General features: G+C 43.6%; 1 protein-coding gene across 1 annotated transcript in view; it reads right to left on the bottom strand.

Moving 5' to 3' along the window:
• Positions 1-21,497, bottom strand: part of foxp2 (forkhead box P2) — a 101,935-nt gene that overhangs the window by 29,953 nt on the left and 50,485 nt on the right. Inside the window, 3 exon segments of the mRNA XM_020654736.3 lie at positions 1,050-1,139; positions 2,874-3,011; positions 12,080-12,169. Of these exon segments, the coding sequence (XP_020510392.2) occupies positions 1,050-1,139; positions 2,874-3,011; positions 12,080-12,169 (318 nt within the window).

Below are 21,497 nucleotides of genomic sequence, written 5' to 3'. Positions count from 1 at the left end.
CTGTTGCTTTCATTGTTTGGACAATGCTAGCGAAATGATGAGCAAGACAAGCTGGGTGGTACATTTTTCAGCTTCACCTCTTTGCCTGCTTATCGATTAGCCAGAAGTTACTTGGAATCAAGATTTCCAATATGGCCTCCACTATCGTTCAGAAACCGTTGGGTGACGTCAATGAGACTATGTCACTGTTTTACACAGCATGATGAGTCAGCCATGTTGAATTGGATTTTCAATTGCTGTTCTTCGCTTTTGTTCACTAAAATGAAATTCGCATTTTCACGTGTTTCTGTATGTGGAGGGACAAGTGGAGGGGGGGGGGGTAAAACTTGTGATGCGCTCACTGGAAAACAGGCTGCATAATGGAGTGATGGAGAGAGGCAGGTTGCCCCCTCCACGCCACCCTGCCTCAAGAGAAATAAGGGAGCAATTTCTATTCCATATTTGATGGCGAGGCTCCCTGAAAAACTCTATTCGCAAATCCAAACAGAAACAAAGCCGCCGGGAGGTCAGCGGCGGCTTCCTGTCGGGGCGGTATAATGGGCTGCTTGAGGAGACACTGAGAGGTGCAGAGAGGGAAAAAGGAAGACGTGTTTATGTGATGTCTTTTTTTTTCCTGATCAATTTAAACTGCCTGGAAAAAAAAAAAAAAAAAAAGAGTAGTGCCTGGATGTGAACGGCGCAGGGTTCAGGCTACGCAAATGTGGCTCAGGCTGTCGTTTTCATCTCTTCTTCTGCGATAGCCCCAAAAAAAAAACATGCTCGTGTCCATCCAGCGGCTGACTGTCACTGTGATTTATGAGCAACGAACGCTGTAAGTTTAGAGGTGGTGCATGTGTTTGCATGTGTTTGTACGCCTAAAGAAGCAGTTCATTAATGAGATGGACCCTTTGTCTCTGGTCTCCTTCTTTATAAAATTAGAACATTGTGCGAGTACGCATGAATGCATCGAGTGTGTGAACGTCAGAGTTTTTTACTTCCTTGAGGCATTTCAGTCATTGACTGTGTGAGAAAAGGTGTGAAAGTGTGAGTGCGTATTCGATGACACCCACCTCTTTAACCTGCTTGCCAGGGTGCTGCTGCTGGAGGAGCTGCAGATGAAGCTGCTCCTGTTGCTTCTTATAAAACTCCTGCAGGTGTTGCTGTACACAAACACACAAATAAACAAGTAAATAGACGCTCGACCATGAATCTCAACAAATCTCAACACTGCATTTCTTCAGACCCAGCTGCACTTCACACACTTTTTGTTCTGCATAATCTGTTGCACATTCAAAATATCTACTGCTTTTGGCATTTGTATCCTTGGCTGTCTTACACAGCCCTCTCCATGTGGACTTTTAATAGTCCCACAGTTGTGTAGGGGGGCAACGATTCATCATATTAACAACACATTTGGCAGCCAGAGAGCTCTAGCTCCTCTGGAGAGGCTGAGATAAACAGAATGAAGCCCCTGTTACTACACTGAACTGATTTCTTTAACACACATGCTGTGGCAGCCATGTACATGATGATTTGATGTTTATTTTATGTCGTCTTCTGATGGGTTCTTGACCTGGATTCATACAGCAGGCCTGTGGTCATAGAAATATCCACATGCTTTCACAGACACTAATATACAAAATTAACTGGAGGCCTTGTAGCAATATGTTTTTTTGAAGTCTTTCTACAGTCACTTCAATACACATAAAGTCATAAAAAAAGCTTCACCTCATGACCAATTTGACTCCTTCTAAAAGATTTTGGATGATTGAGGTTTTTTAGAGAATATATGTAGGAGGGTAACTCACTGTACAATTGGATACGCGATTGTGCCCAATGATAACGATATTATCACGATTACAGCTATTCTGCTCTTATTAATGAACTGAATATTCTGAATAACATCACGACATGTGATTACCTGAAGAATGTCAAATGTCTCCTAAAAAGGTAAAGTGCAGGATTACTGAAGTTATTCACTGTAATCCGGTGTTAGTTTCACCCCTTGTCATGCTTTATCCTTTAACTTATTTTCACTACTGTACCACATTATCATGCTGCTCCTTCTTTTTTTTTTATCCTGCTGTGACCTTTTTTTGGTCACTTAACTTCCATTCATGTGACCCTTACTCATGTCATAAGAGCTACCTTGAGAAGTCCTGAAAAAGTTAGGCAGGGAGTCAAATTGTCAGGGAGATGTGTTTAGTGTGCAGTACTTTTTAAAGCAAAATATCCACATGTGGCACCAGTGGTTGGATAATGAAATCAAACAATTCAGGATGACAATATATTACTGTATTCATATTTTTCCCCACCTCCAATGTTTTGTATGACAGCTTCAAATCAGAAAACTTCAAGTACACCAATAAAGTGCCTTTGGTTGTCGTGTAAAAAGAAATTCAAAAAGGCTTGCCATTGTACTGAAACCAAATCTGGATTCTGAGTGCTCTTAATGAAGAGCAATAATCAGAGTGACTAATGTTCTTAATTAAACAATTCTCTCTCCGTTAATCAAATCTATGAATGAGAAATGCATTTCAACTCTGACACCGCACTCAGAGTCTGCTTCCTCGAGCCGATTCCAAATATTACATCATGCGTCACCCATCACTCAGCTCCTGTCGTTCAACCTAACCGTGCTCTGCTCTCCTAGTCCCTGATGGAGGCTTGTCAGGGAATTGAACCGGGGACACACAGGAGACGATTAATTGAAGGTGACATGAACGAGTCTGTCAATTTCTGATTGTTTTTTTCTGTAAGCGTGTCAAGGACGCAGAGCTGTGGTGAGTTGGTGCGAGCGACTGGTGGCTGCAAAAATGACTCAGGTTGTGATTTTTTTTATTTGGATGGTGAAACTGAACTCTATAGGGGTTGTGTATTGGTATTGTGCATACCTGCTGCAGCATGACAGCCTGCTGCTGCTGGAGCAGAGCTTGGAGCTGCTGTGGGGAGAGAACCTGCTGCTGGAGGATCTGCTGCATCTGTTGCGGCGTGATCACCTGGGGACTCATCATGGCCACTGACACTGGAACCTAGAAGAGATGGGACGAGAGGAGAGGATTGGATGAATTTAGAACAAAACTACAAAAGAAGGGGATTGAGAAGGAATAACTGTTGATGAAAGAAAGAAAACTGGATCATTCGAGTCGTGCGTCAGGACTTCTGGGGTGGATCTACTAGGATTGGGTAATTGGTAACTGCAGATAGGGAGAGCTGGCCTTCTTCGGCAGTGACGCCCAGCAGCCTAGAGGAGACGCTGAAGGACAGATGGGTGCTGTGCCTGTGTGTTGCTTTTCTTATTTTGCGCTGCCTGCAACCCCCGCTGGGAGCAGTAAGAGATTTAAAATAGACATAGACCTTAATTAGCAGGACCTTTGAACTCCCCCCTACTTTAACATGCCAAACAGAGCTGCTGTGGTGAAAAAGCAGAAAAATACACAACTGTAAAGTTGATTCAGCTACACACTGATGAGCTGGACAAATCAACGTCAGGTGGTTGATCATCGCTGACATGTTTGGGGATCACCTTGATGCATTTTTCATGTTGGAAGGCAGATTAATTTGGGAAAGATTTTGTTTTTTTTTACATTACAACCCAAAGCACACTTCTTTGTTGCTCATATTTTAAAACTGGATGACATTATCAGGTGATAATCATTAAAATAAGACCTGTCAAGCTAGGGTAGAACTTCAGCCCAGTTCTTTTAAGACGGCAGTGTAAGCGTGCTCGGAGACAGCAGATCAGTAGCAAAAAGGAACATTTCTCCAACATGTCTGATTGTGAGAATGCACGCCAACAGGGGAGTTCAGGCTAACGGTCATAATTGTAAAGTTTCAGCTCCTTGTTTCTGCTTTAAAGTTACACAACATTTTTAAGAGAATAAAAAAAAGTCTGTGTCAGAAAGTGTTTTTCGAGTTGTGGAGAATATCAGCCATGTGAGGTGTATGATTCAGCATCCAACAACACCAGTTGATACTCGTGGACTGAATAAGGTCTTACACTCATCACTTCAACGACTGAAGTGGCTTAAAATACCTCTCGCTCGCCCTTAACCTTTAAAATGAAACGTAATAAGCTTAGAGACAAATTGTTGACGTGTTTGGCACAGCAGGAGAGTTACACAACAATCTATACAACTGCATCTTGTCAACAAAGACGAGCTTCATGCTGCTCTAATGCAATTAAAATATCAACATGTACTAGCAGCTTCATGGACACTAATTGCGACAGTGTTTGGTATAGAGTGGCCATGACAGTAGCTAGCCTATACGGTGTGTCAAGGGGCCAATAAGACATCCCTGTCCTCATCGCCAGCTAATCAAGCTGGCTTGATTACTTTCCATGCATGTCCTCCTTCTTTCCCTCCCTCTCTCTCTCTCTCTCTGTCAGGCCTTGACACGTCCTTGTTTAGCTCTCCTCTCCGCCCCTCCCCACCCCAGGTTTTCCCCCCTCTTTGATTAGCCGAGACATTTGCATGGTCACTACACATTTTTCATTTTAGAAGTCATTATGCATTAGTGGCTCCTGATCGCCCGCCTTGACTAATCCTGATGAACTGAAAATCACAGCTGAAGGTCAACTTCCAGCCGGCCCCTGCTGCACATTCATATTCATATTCAAACAAATCCTGCCTCCATTGTTCATTAGGGGTCTTAGAGAAGGGACTCCATCTAAAGGTGGAGGAGGAGGAGGAGGAGGAGGTGGAGGAGGAGGATGTTGTGGTGGTACATCTCTTTTCTTCTTCTGGACTCCTCTTTGCGAGAGAGCAAAAAGGGAAAAATGCATTCACAATAACTGGCTGCAGAACAAAAGCCGTCAAAAGTTGCAAATTAAACAGTCCAAGTGTAATTATGCAAATTCTCTGCTTACACCTTCGATGTTATTAACCCTTAAAGGTACATTTGCTGGGTAAGTAATTACCCCGCAGTCACTCCTGGTTTTGTGTTGGACGCCATGACAATAGGAGGAGAAACAACATGACTGATGCACTCATTAAGACTATTAATTGAATGCTGGCTCAAAGATGTTTTGGTTCACAAAAGGCATGCAGCTTTGGACATGTAGGATTTCAAATGTATGCGCATGCATACATAAAGTGGAATTAAATATAAATTCAGCGTTGCACTTCAAATGCTTCCCTTGTTGTGTAAGTGGCAAGTACAAGCATTTATATTCAGGTACCTGTAAATGAATAATGCAGCATTTCAGCAACAATGAATAAAACAAAATAAGACGTCAAGAAAGAAAAAACACACACGGCAGAGAGGACGTTTAAAGCGCAAAACAACAAGGTTATGAAATCAGGAAGTGCATTTTACACTTTCATTAGCTTTTGAGAGCCATAATGGTAGATAATCATCTTCATTTCACCACTGCTCCAAACAAAAAGAGGGGGGGAAAAAAAAGGGAGAGAAAAGGCAGCAGGAAGAAAGAGAGGGGAGAAAAGGCAGTGGCCCACGTCCATTGTGAAGTGCAGCACAATGCTAATTCCAGCATTTAACTGCATGCTTTTCTGCTTGACGTATCAGAGGCTCCAAGATGAAAGCAGATAAGTAATTGCTCTCCTGGTTCTTATTCTTCACTGACAACCCATAAATTTAATTTTACACACACGTTCATTTACATTTTCGAGTATATGACATGATAATTGCAGGAATATAACACCTCCATTTTGCGGGATACTGCACGAGGGCTTGATTGACGGGAGCGGTGAATTGAAAGGAACAGGAGGCTGAATTGCCTCTCCTAGAAATGATTTTGCCACGAAGGGATAAAATTAATGAGCATTTATGAGACGGTGGCAGCGGCGTAAACATCCGCACACCGTGAATAGACTTGGTTTCACAGGAGAGGAGCCATGAGATCAGAATGGGCCTCTGTTTCTCTGTAATCCAAAAGGACATTTTAAAAAGAGAAGCACAAAAAAATGGGATTTGGCTGAAACTGAGTTAGCCTCTGGGGGACCCAAACACACAAAAAAGATGCTTTTCCTGTTTTTTAAAGTGCAAATTTGGATGGGAAAGACTGGTTTGCAAATGACTTTTGAACAAGTCTATTGGATGGAACCCAGGGTTGCAAAGGACATGCTTGTTATTAACTACGTTCACCATTTGAACCCCTATTTGTTTATGTTCCCTGTCCTAAAGAGAACGATGAGCTGTATTGACATGAACTTTGAAGCCATGTGGTTTGCCCTGAAAGTTGGAGAGCAAAACAAAGGACCTTTAAATTAGCTCCTGATGTGAAAACACTGGTGGGGCCCCTCACCAGAACAAGCAGATCATTACAGCACTCTTGTCACAGCCGCAGCCTGTAACCAGCCTCTCCAATGCCTCGCAAAAGGTCAAGCTCTTCTACTGAGAGAGCTCAGGTATCTCTTCTAGGCAGAAGAACTGGCACCCAAGTCTCTCGTTATGTTTGATTTAACCGGGCATTCTAGCATTAAACCCCCCCCCCCCCAAAAAAAAAAATGCACCGCATGCTTCTCAATGGCTTGCTAACACAGCTATCTGGGATTAACTATCTGCACCAATGGACAAATGCACTTCCAGCAATTACGCCCACTCCTGTGTGTAGCACTTTATCTTTACAGTTTTTACGAGTGAACTCAAATTACCTAACCCAGGAGATAAGTGATGTATCAAGGTTCAAACTTAAACAATTAAAGTCAAGCAGAGAGGAGTTCCTTTTATTCGATTTCCCCTCCATACAATTCACTTAGCAGCAATAAGCGGGGGGGGGGGGGGGGGGGGGGCAGTAAACATTGTGGGGGCAGTGAACACGGGGAAGTTATCAATGGCGGAGGTTGTTCCTGTAGCGCTGGACAGGGGATGGAACAGACACTGTGGAGATAAACGCAATGAGAAATGGAAGAAGGTCCTAGTCAGTAATTACTGTGGATCCTTGGCAGGGGGAGTCACTGCTAATTAAGCCACTAGCTTCATTTGACACACTGAAATAGAGAGAGAGAGAGAGAGAGAGAGAGATATCTAGAGAATAAAAAGAAAATGCCCCCCCTGCATCCCCTTTTTCATCTCAATCTCCTGAGCCTCCCAGGGGGGTTGCAGGACCCAAACTCAGACCTCCACCTCCCCTCATGGCAAGTGGACGTCTGACCTCTCAACTCCTGCTCAGCTGACATTCCTCATTTACCAGCCAATTACTGCCACATGATTATTGATACGGCCACGTGATTATTGATAGCTGGGACTCTCCCACTTGAGGACCACAGGGCACACGGTTGGGTGAGCGCCTCGCGTTGAAGTTCAAGTGTGTGGTCTTCAATAAGTCATACATGTGCGTTTACTATGTAAAATCGCAGACGCCGTGTTTTAAGCTTAAGGAGATCAATACTCGAGATTGTCAGGACTGAAGCTAAGTGGATTACTGAATGTTTTCCTGAATCAATTTCCATAGCAGCTTGGCGGCAGTGCAAGGGAAGCCCAATTTATCATAACATAAAGACCCATTATGTAGGAGCGTCTAATAAAAGAGCCCGGGGAGACTGGCACAGGCTCAGAACAATTTCCATATTGATTTATCTTGACATGCAGATCGTCATTGATTAAGCTTCTGGAATGCGGCGTACACCACTACACACTGTTTGTGTCAATATCGGCACAAATCACTGCACCTTTATCATTAAAAGGGTGAATTTTGCTCCCAACTGATGCCTCCCTGCAGGCGCACATAATTCAAGAGTGAATGAGGAGGGACACATAGAGCGGGAGAATTAAAAAGAGAAAGTGCAAGAGAGGGGGAAGAGTGCCGAAATGGAAAAGAAAGTAAAAGAGAGGGAGTACAAGTGAGAGCAAGAGGGGGGGGTAGGCACTTCCCTCTGATGTTGCAGGTAATATGGCCTCCACTGGATCAGCCTCTTCATCAGTGACACACAGTAAATTACAAGTGCTTCAAGCAGCTCAGTGAATTATAGTTCATCACTTGGAAAAGGCTTTCCCCCCTCACCGACGGGGCCCGGGCGTATCAGATCTGCCGGTTAGGATCCAATTAACACCCTGGCCAGAATCATCTGATTGCATGTGTAAGGGCTGGTATAACTCGTTTATTGCACCCATGTATCTTCTGTCACAAGGTAAATTTGTTGCTGCTACATCAAAGGTCTGTGCTACTTTTCTTTTTTTTCTTTTTTTTTTATCCTTCCCTCCCTCCCTTCTCACTTTCTCTTGATCCACCCTCCAAACTCAGCTACTTCGCCTTGGGGTTGCATTTCCAACTTCTTTTGCATCACAATGATGAACCTGCTCTGTCCTCGCAATTTAGCAATCTTGTCCTGTAGGTGTTGTAAATGCAGAGGGGGGGGGGGGGGGAAGAACGGAGGTGGGTATGGGAGATGGGGAGTAAAAAAAAAAAAAAGAAAAAAAAAATCTTGTTTTCTGGTTACAAAAGCAGTAACCAAGGGTGTTTGACTTAGAATATGCTGACGTTTTTTTTTTTCTCTCTCTCGTTCTTTCAGAGTCAACAGAAGTTTTCCTCATGAATAACATAATATTTTCCCCCTCTCTTTTTTCCTGTCGCAGTGATAATTTTTTCTCTATTTTCAGATCCAACCAGAGGGGATGCAGGGGGGATAGATATATTCATAAATGTAAATGTGAGCTAGCATGCTTTAGCCACGCACGTTTGGAGTCAGCTAACCTATACTGGAGCCTAGCGTCTCAGCCCTTTTCCTTGCATCTGTGTGTGTGTGTGTGTGTGTGTGTGTGTGTGTGTGTGTGTGTGTGTTCCGGATGAGAGCCAATAAGCAGATGAGTGCTGAAATCAAGATGATATTGGCTCAGCGGTGGAACGTGTGGACCTGACCTTTAAGAGTGTGACACTTCTGAGGATGGCCCAGTGCCCATGACCAATCTGGGTTGGCCTGGGCAAGAAGCTGCGGGAATTTACAGAAAACACGGCGACACCAACATCTGGAAACCAACTTTAAGAAAACATTCAGATTTGCATTCATACTTTCATTAGTCTTCTAACGGGTACTCACAGCCTGATAGTGTGAAAGGGGCAGAGCAACAGTGGCGACACTTGCTCAGCTGAACTTTAAGGATTTTGCTGGTTAATAACTCATCATTAACTACTCTGAGGAAGTGGAGGGCGGGTTCCTTCACACTGCCAAGCCTCCATCTGACACACATGCAGAGTAAGGGGGTCATTCATGCTGTTGAATACACAACTCTTGACATATTATGGTGGTGGTTGTTTCACAAGGGGAGCCTATGTTTGCCATGTTAGGCATAGACTCCAAGTTTGGAGTTTACCTTACTGGAGGACAAACCGCCGTCTCCTCCAGCTCTGCCCTGTTCTTTGTCAATAGCTATCAACAGAACTATACTGGCACAAAGTCACTTTAGCAGTGAATAAACTTTAAAGAACTGTCATTGAGCTTGTGTTTGTGTGTGAGCGCAGCATGTGCGCACATGCATTATGTACCTGTGTGTGTGCGAGCAAAACAACTGACGGATCCGTAGGTCGCTGTAATCCTCTCCGCCTCTTCTTGTCCGCGTTTCTTTATTTGTATTCCAAATGTCAGTGTATAAATGCCTTTTCAGAGATGGGGGGGGGGGGGGGGGGGTATTGCCATTGAGAAGCAGGAGAGCCATGGGAGAGAGAAGCAGAGGAGACGAGAGGGTGCCGTGTGCCTTGGGAGAGCCGTGTAAGCAGCATGGTGGAGGCAGGAGGGGATTTACGGGGAGAAATAGGTGTTTATTGAGTGCTCCCGTGGGCTTACTGTGTAATAATAGACCTGTCACATTACGCAAATGTGGAGAAGCAGCTTGTGTGTGTGTGTGTGTGTGTTTGTAGGACTGTTTTTTATATATTTTTTTTACTTGTGTGCTTGAATGCCAGATCTGCCTGCCTCCGCATCATCAACTCAGCGATGAGCGAGCGGATAGAATTAGTCAGGCGAGAGCCTTTAGCTGCTAATACGCGTAATTAAAACTACAGCTGAGGCACTTAGATGCTTGTGTACTAAATAATTTACATGCCATGATCTATGGATCATTTCCCGCTTTTAAATACCAAAGATGCGAGAACAGGGAGGGGGGGGGGGAGAGAGAGACTGGCAGAGGATTTATCGGTATCTCCGCCATAAGCAGGATGTCATGCTAATATTAATCCTTTTCCCACTTTCTACTGCGCTAATCATACAAGGGGATCAATGTGCGTGATTCCTCTGGTGGAAAAAATATGCAGCTTGATTGTCATTGACTCTTATCAAGCAATGATGCTAGCAAAACATTGCACTATGGCACCCGTTGTGGCCTCTTAATCCAGGTAAATAATGCAGCTTTATTGGATAAACTCCCTCAAGGCATGAATAGAAAGAAGGTAAGAAATAGAACAATAACAAGAGAAAAACAACGAGGCTTTTTAATCAGCTTCCATTGCTTCATAGTGGTATTTACACAATGGCTGTATTCACAGCTAAAATGTCATTTGAAAAGAGTGAACTCAAGCTGCATATGCCCATAGTGAATGTGATTTTAAACCACAGTGCACAGACTGTGCATCACAGGCAGAGTTGGCAGTCTCTCTGCGTCGAGACTTTTTGGAACAAAGAGGGGAGGATGTTAATAAAAGCTGGATGAACAGATGGATTAGTTGGGAGCTGAAGACAGGCCAATCGGCGGGCCCATCCGATTTCATATTGATTCATATCGCCAACACAAGGCAAGGATGGAGTAAGCAAATGTAAATATTCAATATTTACCATGTGCTGCTGTTATTAGAGGCTGGGGCTCGTGCAGGGGGCTGACAGTTATCATGCACCCTCAACACTCTCATTCAATATTGTTCTTCCTGCCATGTATGCATTGTACTTGGTGGTTATGCGGGCATTTGTAGATCAGGATCCCGCTTGTTTTGAATGTATTCACTTTGGAAAACAGAGCGTTGAAGAGAATAAGAGCTTTGCCCAGGAATAAGACTTCTTGTTTTCCAGCTCCTAAAAAAATAAATAAAAAATACACACTCTAATAAATACAACAAATATGTGTGAATATACTGGAATTATTTACACTCTTGATGAGGTGGAGTTGAATTATTAAAATGCAAAAGCATGACTGAGTCTTATCTCTTCACCAGTACGTAATGAGGTACACAGGGGTGTGACTGCAATTGAAGGTGTCGCCATTGTTAGACTCTGTGAAAATATCAACGGGTGAGGTTAACGCCAATTTTCCTGACATTAATGAAATGCACAGAGCCCCTAATGAGGTAAACCATTGCTCCTTGATAGTACTTATTAGCCAAGTGGAGGGCACAAACTCCTGCACTACATTTTCAAATGGGCAAAAAAAAAAAAAAACCCACTAATAATAAAAACATGGAGCAGATGTCAAGGGGCCTTACATAATTTGAAGCAAGGAAAACCCAACTAACCGTCTTGTTGGCTCAAATGAGCAGAAAGAAAAAAAAAAAAACTGAGAAAAACGCGTAACACCAGGAAGAAACAGGGTGGTAGGAAATGTGTTAATGTGTATCTGTGTGCGAGTGTGGTGTCAATGTGCGACTTGTTCCTGTGTCTGTGTTTGTGCACATGTGCACCAGTGTGACCTTTTCCAAATCACTGACAACAGAAATAGACAGCTATACAAATCAATAAGGCAAATTAATGTTGAAGAGTGGAAACGACAGGCGGGTAAAATTAGCTTGTGTCAGGCTGACATGTCTTTCAAATAATAACTAACCTCTGCATCCTTAAAGTGACAACAGCACTGGGAGTATAATGCAGGAAAGCCAACGGATAGAGGAAGCTGTGTAGCTGACATTAAACTTTAGGGGGAATTGAAAATGTATTCAATTTGAAGGAAAATGTGCTGTTAAAAATAAAAGGTCTTCTTATGAAATTCTTGTCTTGTATATGTCTCTGTTTTGTGTCTCTTGTATGTATGTGACACTAAGCATCCCCAGAGACTAGCTTTGTCCAGCTTTAGGATTCCAGCGGCAGGTCCGAGGGTTGCAAATCAAACACACTTGTGGAACAGAGGAAATCTTCTTTTCTGAGGAGCATGTATTATGGATGGACTTAAGAGATTAGACAGGGAGGCTGCTGCTGCTTCTTCTTCTTTTTTTTTTTCTTACCTGCAGTGGACGCTGCTTGTCCTGGCTCTTTGGAGATTTCAGGCCACTGCCTGGCTGCTGCAAGAGTAATTGCCTCGCTGCTTGTAGGGCCTGTGAAGAAAGGAAGACAAGACAAAAGGTGGTGTGAATAAAACGCAGGAAGAAAGAAGAGGAAGGAGGAGGAAAACCTAACGATCTCCACAAGCTGACTGCAGAAATTATTCACATTTCCAAGGCATAAAACAACAGACATCTTGAACTAAAATCGCCTTGTAGAACATGAGCTGTTGTTTCGTCTATTTACACAAGGTTTGAGATGTATTAAAGTAACATTTCTCCAAGCTGTGATCAAGAACAAATACAGTTTTCTTTCTGAAAATGAAGATGAGGCGGGTGGCTGGGCTGAAGAAAAGAAAAAAAAAGAAAAGGCAGCGCATCGGTAGAATTGACCTGTCTAGTGCGTGCTCAAGTGAAATACCCACTTCTCTCGGCAAATTACCAGTACATTTGCATATTCATAATATCAATTTGAAGTAGAGGCAGCGCCATGTGAAGTGTCCCTGGGAGCTGTAATTAAAGTTGACAAAATCAACATCAGATTACATTTAGAGTGAATTAACTAGCAGCACAGGTTTTACACTGTGTGCATTTAAGGGTGCTCAAGAGTAGAGGATGGGTGGTAGATGGCTAGAAATATGGAGGGATGCAAGGAGAAAGAGAGACCTTTTCCTGCTTCATGAGATGAGATCATAGCTGTTTACACACAGCATGAAAAATTAGGAAAAATCCATTTTGTAAGTTGTAAAATTTGTCCTTTGATTTGCTTGCTAGACATGGATGATAAGAATCAGGCGGGCTGGGATGTGGTGTCATTTTGTTCTCTAGGGTTTGATGGGATTACAGATCCCCTCTCGCCTTTTTTTTTTTTACTTGAATTTGTGTGACTTGCGAGCTGCAGCTTCACACAGGTACGGCGGCAGCTGGGCCGGCAGCTTCACTGTGATTCTTCAAGAGCAACTGGATGAAAGAGTCTGGCAGAAAAGAACATTGTGCACAGCTGCTGCTACTACTACTGCTGCTGCTGCTGCTGCTGATGCTCCACACAGGCGTGTAGCTTGTATTCTTCAGGCCCACAAGCATCAAGTGGGAGTGGGAAAAAAAAAAACATGTATGCACAGACACACAGCACAACACAACAACTTCACAGGTGTTTCTTTATTTGATGAAAAAAGAAGAGGACGAGAAAGGAGGAGAAGTGGGGAAAAAAAAAAAAAACTGATGGAGAGTGACACTTTCTCAGCTCATTTTTATTTTCTGGCGCTTGCCAGTATCCATGACAACAGCTGCCTTGACAGGGCGTGCATATGGCGCAGCTCTGCCAGCTGGTGGGAACATTGTTTGAACTAGTACATTGAGATCCTGAACAAACAAGAGGAGAAGACGAGAGAGAGAGGGGGGGACAGAGTGAGAGAGAGGAAAAAAAAATGAGAGAGGAAGAAAAAAAAAAGTTGCCATGTCTTAACCCCTATGGGAGTGCAGCCACCCCCTGATCAATTATGAAAAGACAGAGGCTGTGTGTGTGTGTGTGTGTGTGTGTGTGTGTGTGTGTGTGTGTGTGTGTGTGTGTGTGTGTGTGTGTGTGTGTGTGTGTGTGTGTGTGTGTGTATGGGGGGGGGGTCATGGAGGGTTGGGGGCCTGTCTGTCTGGGTGCTCAGGAGGAGCCAGGCTCTCTCGACTCAAGTAAACAAACACATTACACTGGCACTGGGTCTTAACTGCATTGATCCGTCTCCTTGGTAAGAGCAGCCCAGTCGCCACTGGTTTATATGTGTGTGTAATGTGAGCCATTTAAAACACACCCACTCACACACATGCACAGATACGAAGTTATTTGTGGCACACCTGCAGGAATAAATGGAATAAATGGCACACATAATACATGCAGCTTTGTTCCTTGTGGATTTTTGCTTAATGGACTGGAAATCAAACATTTGCTGCATTGTTCTGAAGGCAAAAGACAAAACAAATTTCTTGAATGCAGCCAATCACGTTGCTAATTAAAAACACAGGGCCTAATTAATCTCCCCATGATTGGTGAATCAAAGTAATTATAAGGTTTATTGAGTCCTGCACACAGTAGTTAGAGGGGAAGGCTGCCTGATGAGTGCAACCAGACGTTGCTGTCAGAAGGAAATGTTTATCTGTGTGTGAATCAATAATGACTCACGGCGTTATATCCAAAGTCAAGAGAGCCACTCGATATATTACACACGGTCAAGAGCACAAAGGAAGAGATGTTTTTAACTGTGCTGCCAATATCCATGGCAGGTAAATACCGAGGGAGGGTGCAAGCATGAGAGGTGACACACAGGGTGAAGCAGAGAGATCAACTACACCCAGCTTATTAAAGAAGAAGTCTGCTCAGACTGCATAAAGAGTTCTTCTCCAAACATAACACAGAGCCCATCAAAGACGGCAAAACTTTTTCCGCAGTGGTTTGTGATGCCCGAAACTGTCTGTCACCTCCAAAGAGGAAGCGAGGTTGGCCATTTTGCTGAAAGTCTGGGACTGTGTGGAAGGTAAGGAAGGGAAGGAGGGAGGGAGAGAAAAGTCCCGTCCGCTTGCTTTTAACAACTCTGAGTATTCAGCCATTACTGTAAAAAGCACCAATTTGTGCCACCCACTTTTCCCACTCCACAGAGATGGCAAGCTGGAGCCCATCTCGTCGTACAAAAAAGCACCAAATGCCAAGGAAAGTCATCAAAAGTTTGCTGAAGAGCTGCCGGAGCGGACAAAAACACAGACGAGTGCAGGCACACTGTCTATTTAACCTGGGTTGCTATGCAAGAAAAAATGACATCTGCGGTCTATTAATGCACACATTGTATAAACAGCACAATGTGACACATTCTTTAGAATGGGTGCGCAAGTCAGACAGAGAAAGAGAGAGAGGAGGTGGGGGGGGGGGGAGGAGGGAAAGAGCCAGACCCTGCTATATAAATAACAAGGCACTCAGAGGCATATTTGATGTTGATATCCATCACAGAGGTTGGAAAAAAGGGAAAAAACAAGAGGAGGGAAAATAACACACAGAGCGACCGAGACCACGACACGGGGATCCTTATGAAAATAAGATTCAGCCCAAATGGATCTGCTGTAATTGGTTTCAGATAGTGAGGTCAGGAGAAAGGCGATACAGGCGACTATTATGCGAAACGGACTGAGAAACAAGAATGTTTACACAGGCATTCCTCTGCTACATTAATAGGCATTCAGAGATCACCGGAGAGGGAGAAAAAAGGAGAGAGTGAGAAGGGACTGACAGAGAGGGGAAGAGAGAGAGAGAGAGAGAGAGAGAAAAAAACACATATCAAGCATCCATTCATCCCTTTCTCACTCTATTCTAACTCTCAGAGCCCCAGTGTTTGGACTGAACCGGGTAATAAGCAACACCCATCACAATGCACCTTTGTAAAGAGCATGCAAAGTTCTTAAGCAAGCATGAAACACATTAGCGGGCACTGCAACACTAGGCCGAACCATAACAAATCTCCAGATTGCTTATTGTGTGTGGTGCAGAAAGTGCGTGCAAAAAAAAAATAAGCCTTCCACTAAGGCTGTGCACTCTTTCAAATCCACCTGGAGACTGCTCGATATGCAGCCGTGACATTGGAATTGGATATATCTGAGGGGCTGTGACATTGTGTTTGGACAGCGCAGATCACTTCCTGGCGTGGGTCACGCTGGGAGTTGTTGTTATTAGGGGATATAGGAGATATTGGAATGATGACACAGGTATGAAATAAGCAGGCCGCGACACATTCGCCGCCCCGTGCCCCTATAGAATGTTTGACACATGAAAACATTGATACACTTGAGTTTTAAGACATCACCCTTCATGATGCAGTTTCAATTGTAGGTTACATGCCAACATCTGTGATAGTAGTTCAACTTGTGTTGTGTTTACGCCTTAAACTGTTTAAGAGAAATGAGTTTAGTCACCGTGAAATAACCCACTGGTTTGTTTACTTTTTTTTTTTTGAAGCCTTGAATTTCAGGCTTTCACCATCTTGATTTTTGTTGGAACCAGAACTGGCCTTATTTGGACAACACGGTTTGTACACGTTGGACACTGTCATAATGGCTGCTTGTAAAACCTGAGAAGTTCCTCTTTGGCCGTGTTTCAAGAGTGACATCATGGGTTTTTGGAACCAGAAATGCCATACTTGGACAAAATGATTTGTCTCTATCCGGATCTAACCATTTTCCTTTTTGAAGTGAGACAATAATGGTTAACATAATGTTGCACTGAAGAAGACTTAAATCTTCCCAATGGGAAAATATGACCTAATAGAGTCGCCCCCTGCTGGGCAATAGAATTAAAAAGGAAGACAGGTCCCATCCTCATGAATTTAGGTTTAAAGCCCCACCTAATGTGCTACAATACAGTCATACAGGGCTCAGAGTAAAGCCTTACATAAAACCTCAGAAAATGTTGGATCGTAACTCATGTATCGTGATATGTATTGTAGTGCCAGATTCATGCTTATATAAAGCCCAAGTAAACATGTTGTACATCAGTTGCTGATCAATAAGAAATGTGTTGCCTCATGACAACAGTCCCACTGTGGTGTGCAGAACAGATGTTTTGTGTGCCTGCATGTGTGTGTGTTTGTTGCGGGGAGCAGAGGGCTGCTGTTCAACACCAGGCTGTCGGCCAGAACAACTCCAGTCATGCTGACAGCTCTGACAACTCCCACCCCCCCCACACACACACACACACACACACAAGCTCTTGAAAAGCACACACACAGACACACATACCACAGCACCACACCACCAGGCTTATCTATGTTCCCTTCCAGGAAACGCAGACACAGAAGGAGGCAAAAAAAAAAAAAAAAAAAAAAAAAAAAGGAAAAAGTGTGACACTTTATCAAGCTGCAGAGAGACTCGCAGGCCTCGGAAAACAAGGCACAAACAGTTTAAGCTGAACAAACAAACATGGCTGATTGGACTGAGGCTGTGGCCCCGCTGGCAACGGAGATACGCACTGACACTCCACACCAAAATATTTACACCCTGTCTTCTTATATAAGTGGATTCAGGGCAGATGGATGGATGGATATGGATTTTGTTGGGCTGGCTGGAGAGGATAGACAAATGAGGGGGGGGAAAGAGGAGGAGGATAAGACGCCCTGAACAATGTCTGAATGCAAAAGTGGGGCCTGAGGTTGTGAAAAAAAACAAGCAAACTGTGACCAGGGAACAATGTTGCAAAAGCAGAGCCCCTCCAAAAAAAACAAATCTTCAAGCACTGGCAGGAGAATGTTAACCCTTTCAATGTGAAATAAATGAACATACCGTTCTACTGTGTGGGCTTCGATGGCTGCTATTGATCCCTTTCACTTTAAGCTACTCGGCCACATGAGCAGAAAGACTTGTATCCTTTAAAAAAGGTCAGAACAGGTGATGACGCGCCAGTGCCTCATTCATTTACCTTATCGCCTCCACATAGCCCACACCCAGCTCAATTCACACACCTGGATTCTGTCACATCTGCAAAGTCTATTACTTGGGTAAGACAGCGTAAAATAACGACTTCTTTTGACTGTAGTTGCTGACATGCAGATGGCAGCAGTTGGGAGTCACAGGAATGCAAATAAACAAGGTTGTTGCAACAAGACAAGATTGGATTTTTTTCATGTCAAATCCTGACGCTGAAAGTTGAAGCTAATGAGAAAGTGCCTGAAGGTGCACTAACAAAATATTTTTAGACTTAAAAACAAGTGTGTAAGGGAGCGTATTTGCTTCACTAATGAGTGGATAAATAAGTCAGATCAGCCATGTTGGTTGCAACTCTTTAGATTGACCTAGAAAGCTTTCTGATAGCCTAAATCTCGCTTCAACAACTGCCCCTCCAGTGCCACCAAAACACAGACCAAAAATAATAGGTGATGACTCAAATGATGCTTTCATGAGAAACTACAGGGGAAGAAATAAAGGGGGGGGGGGGAAAGAACATTCGGAAAGTATGTAGGAGTAATGAGCATTTGAATGGATGACTCAATAAATCAACAGTCTGCGCTGAACAAGGGAGGGAGGGGAGAGGTCCATGGAGAATGTAGTCTGGCCTCAGGATGGAGGTAAAGCTATCCAGCAGAACAATGGGCTCCTGTGTCCCACTCTGCTATCTCTATCTCGCCATTCCCAGCTACTTCAGCTCCCCCTTTTTTGAACAAATAAAGTGCTAAAAGTTAAGATTCACTCAATTGTAAACCATCAAACATAACCACTTGCTCTATTCAACTCTTTCCCACCCCTTTAGTACACCTTGAATCCAACACAGCTTCCACCCCTCCCCTCCCCTCCTCAACGCTCACATCCCATTATTTGTTTCTTCCTCTCATCTTTCTGTCTTCCTTACCCCCTCTCTCTCCCACGTCTCTCACTCCTTGTTTATTGATTCTCTAGATTAAGAATTCCTTGGGTGGAGGATTGTAACACACAAGCATCAAATTATTTTGGGCTGTGCTTATTTGCCTTTCCCTTGCATCTATTTGGCCTGTGTCTGTAGACAATTATGCCTCCCCAGCCCCAGACTCAGGTGCTAATAATGAAGGACAAATAGAATCATATGTGTAAACTTCCCCCACTGATGAAAATTTATATTAACTTTCTGCCACAGTAAACAGAGCTGCATAGCTACACCCTCCCGGGAGGATTGACGAGATGAATTTGTTCGCTGCTACCCCAGGAAGAACACTCGTAAGGGGGGGGGGGGGGGGAGAGAAGAGTGTTGGAGGTAGGAGGGGCTTATGGGTGTCTAGCACCATTGTGTTACCTTACACTTATTTTTCCACTATAACGAAGAGAAAACACGGGTCTGTTTCGCCCATCAGATATATAAAGTGTGTGTGTTTATGTCTGTGAGGGGGAGCTGAAGAGTGCATTTGCACCGATATGTATGTGCCTGCTTCAGCTCTGCCATTGGGAGGTCGGCCAGCAATAACAAAGAACACAGTCTGCTGTCGTTCACTGCGGCCGCTAACATCCCACCTCCTGCTGCTATAACCATGAATATTCTGTGCAAACACAATGACATATCTGTTCTAGCAAGAAGGAGTAATTGTTTTCAGCTACTTTTAAGCTGAACGTCAAACCAAAATCCCAAAACTTCATGTAAAAAAAATGTGTATTCTTTGCAGGTTCTAACCATCTAAATGCTTGCTTATTAGCTTTTGATGTAATAACTGCTTCTTTTTCAGCTTTTCTTCTATTATCCGAGAGTTTTTTCTTCCGAGCTTTATCGCTTATAACCTCACAAAGCCCCCTTCTTACCCCTCACTCTCTCTCTCTCTCTCTACTGGTGGCTTTAGCCGAGTGCTCACTTTGACCTGTGCTGCAGCGCTACGTTTAGATAAGGTGACAGCAGGCCCATTCAGCAGCGCTCTTTATCTACTGCTGCTCTTAGGGAAGTCCTTTGGAGGCAGACAAGTGAGAGCTAACACAATATACTATCACAAAGAGACCGCCAGAGAAGAAGAGAAGAGACCGGGGAAAGGTATTTGTGGGGATGGAAGAAGGGAGAGGGAGAATATGTGTGTGTGTGTGTTTTTGAGGTCAAGTGGTCCCTTTGTGCAAGTAAAGCTGGTACAGTATGAGGCAGCCACAATGAAAAAAAAAACACACAAATATGCACAGTTCTCTGTTGGACACACACTTTTTTGCTCCTGCAATGCTTGATTTCTTCTTCAGGTGATTATGATCCCTCTCCTTTTCACAGTTCCAGACGAGAGGAGGTCACACAGCAGGATGAATACCTGATCTGAAATGTTGCATTCAGCCCAAGTTAATGCTGAGCCCAGCGGAATAAAACTGGATTTTTTTGGAAAGGGAAACATCCTATAGGGTATTTCTAACTATATGGCAGTAGGACATTATTTTAAAGCTCAGCTGTTAGCCTACTGTAGCGAATCAGTGAGCTTGAATGCAGCTGTATTTCAGCACAAAGTGGGGATCTCTCATCATTATTTCAGTAGATCAGACTCAGAATAAAGCTGTCTGTTGAGGCGCTTGCGTCTGACTTTGTTGACAAGGCCTTATTAAGAGGGAACCACTCCAAAAAAAACATGGCCAGAGGCGACTAGTGATCTGACTGGCACCAGAGAAAAAGCATCTGCTGCAGAAGAGCTGCTTTTTGAGCAGTTTGCCGATACCGATAGATGCTGTTAGAAAAAGAAGAATGTGCTGACACACGTGTGTGCACACGAGGAGACCCCGGCAAAAACAAAGACCGGGGTAAAAGTGGTAAATAAAAAGGTTGCTGCATCCTGTGGAGGTAAACTACTTTTAAGTGTGTTTATACTGCATTAAAGCAGGCAAAGATACACACAACATGCACACAGCACACACAGATCCTCCACAGGAACATAAAACAACCATTTGGCAACAGGAAAGCTGCTGAGTGTCACTACCATCCATCTTTATGTCGTTAAAAATCCACACTGTTTGTGTGTGCATGTGCACTGACACTAGCAAACACTGTGTGTTATATGTGTGTTAGTACATGTGTGTACATCAGATCCTGATGGGGGGGGGGGGGGGTCTGCAACTCAATAGTATGAGTGTCTGTCTGTCTGGTCCTGCAGAGCTCAGGTTAAGTGCTGAGTCTAAGTGTTCTCCTGTTCTGGGGTCGATGAGAGAGCGCCGTGACCTTAGCTGTGAGTGACATCACCTCTCGCGCTGCATTGCTTACTCTGAGTTTGGCCTTCAGCAGTTGTAACATACATGTGATAAGAGGTGTAGTGTAGTGCACAGCTTCAGGTGCAAACTTACAAGGAGTTTTCAGTGATTGTTTTGGGCAATTTTTCCATAACTGATGGATGGTGCTCAACTGTGGGGATGAATGAATGGACAATTTAGAAACAGTGATTGATTAATCCTAAAAATGATCCCCTGATAAATCGATAATGATCATTATTAGCCACCACTGAAGAACTTTAAATGTCCATCATGTAGTTTTTTTTTTTTTTTTTTTTTTTTTAAACAGGTTTACGACTCTTCTCTCTCTTGCCAATAGCTCATCTAAATCTAAATGAGCATTTCTCTCCACTCGGGATGCTTCATCTTTCAATGACTTCCCTTCAAAAACTGGCTCAATAAAAATACACTACACCCGCCGGTAGAAAGGCAACAGATCACCTTCACTCTCCTCCTCCTCTCTCAATCATTCTACTTACGCAACATGAATCTTTTCTGTGCTCTTCCTGCATTGTACCTTGGTAGTTGTCTTGTGAATATTCCAATTACAGCGATGTGTGTTTGACCTTTAAATGTCCTGTTGAAGATATAGTTATCTTCTCCCACTCTGACACCCAGCTTCTATCAATCAGTGTTTCACCCCCCCTCCGACATCCTCACTGGAACAGGCTGCTGA

Source organism: Labrus bergylta, chromosome 23 (assembly GCF_963930695.1).
Source record: "Labrus bergylta chromosome 23, fLabBer1.1, whole genome shotgun sequence".
In the NCBI taxonomy this organism is placed as follows: Eukaryota; Metazoa; Chordata; class Actinopteri; order Labriformes; family Labridae; genus Labrus; species Labrus bergylta.
This window is presented reverse-complemented; position numbering and strand designations above follow the sequence as displayed.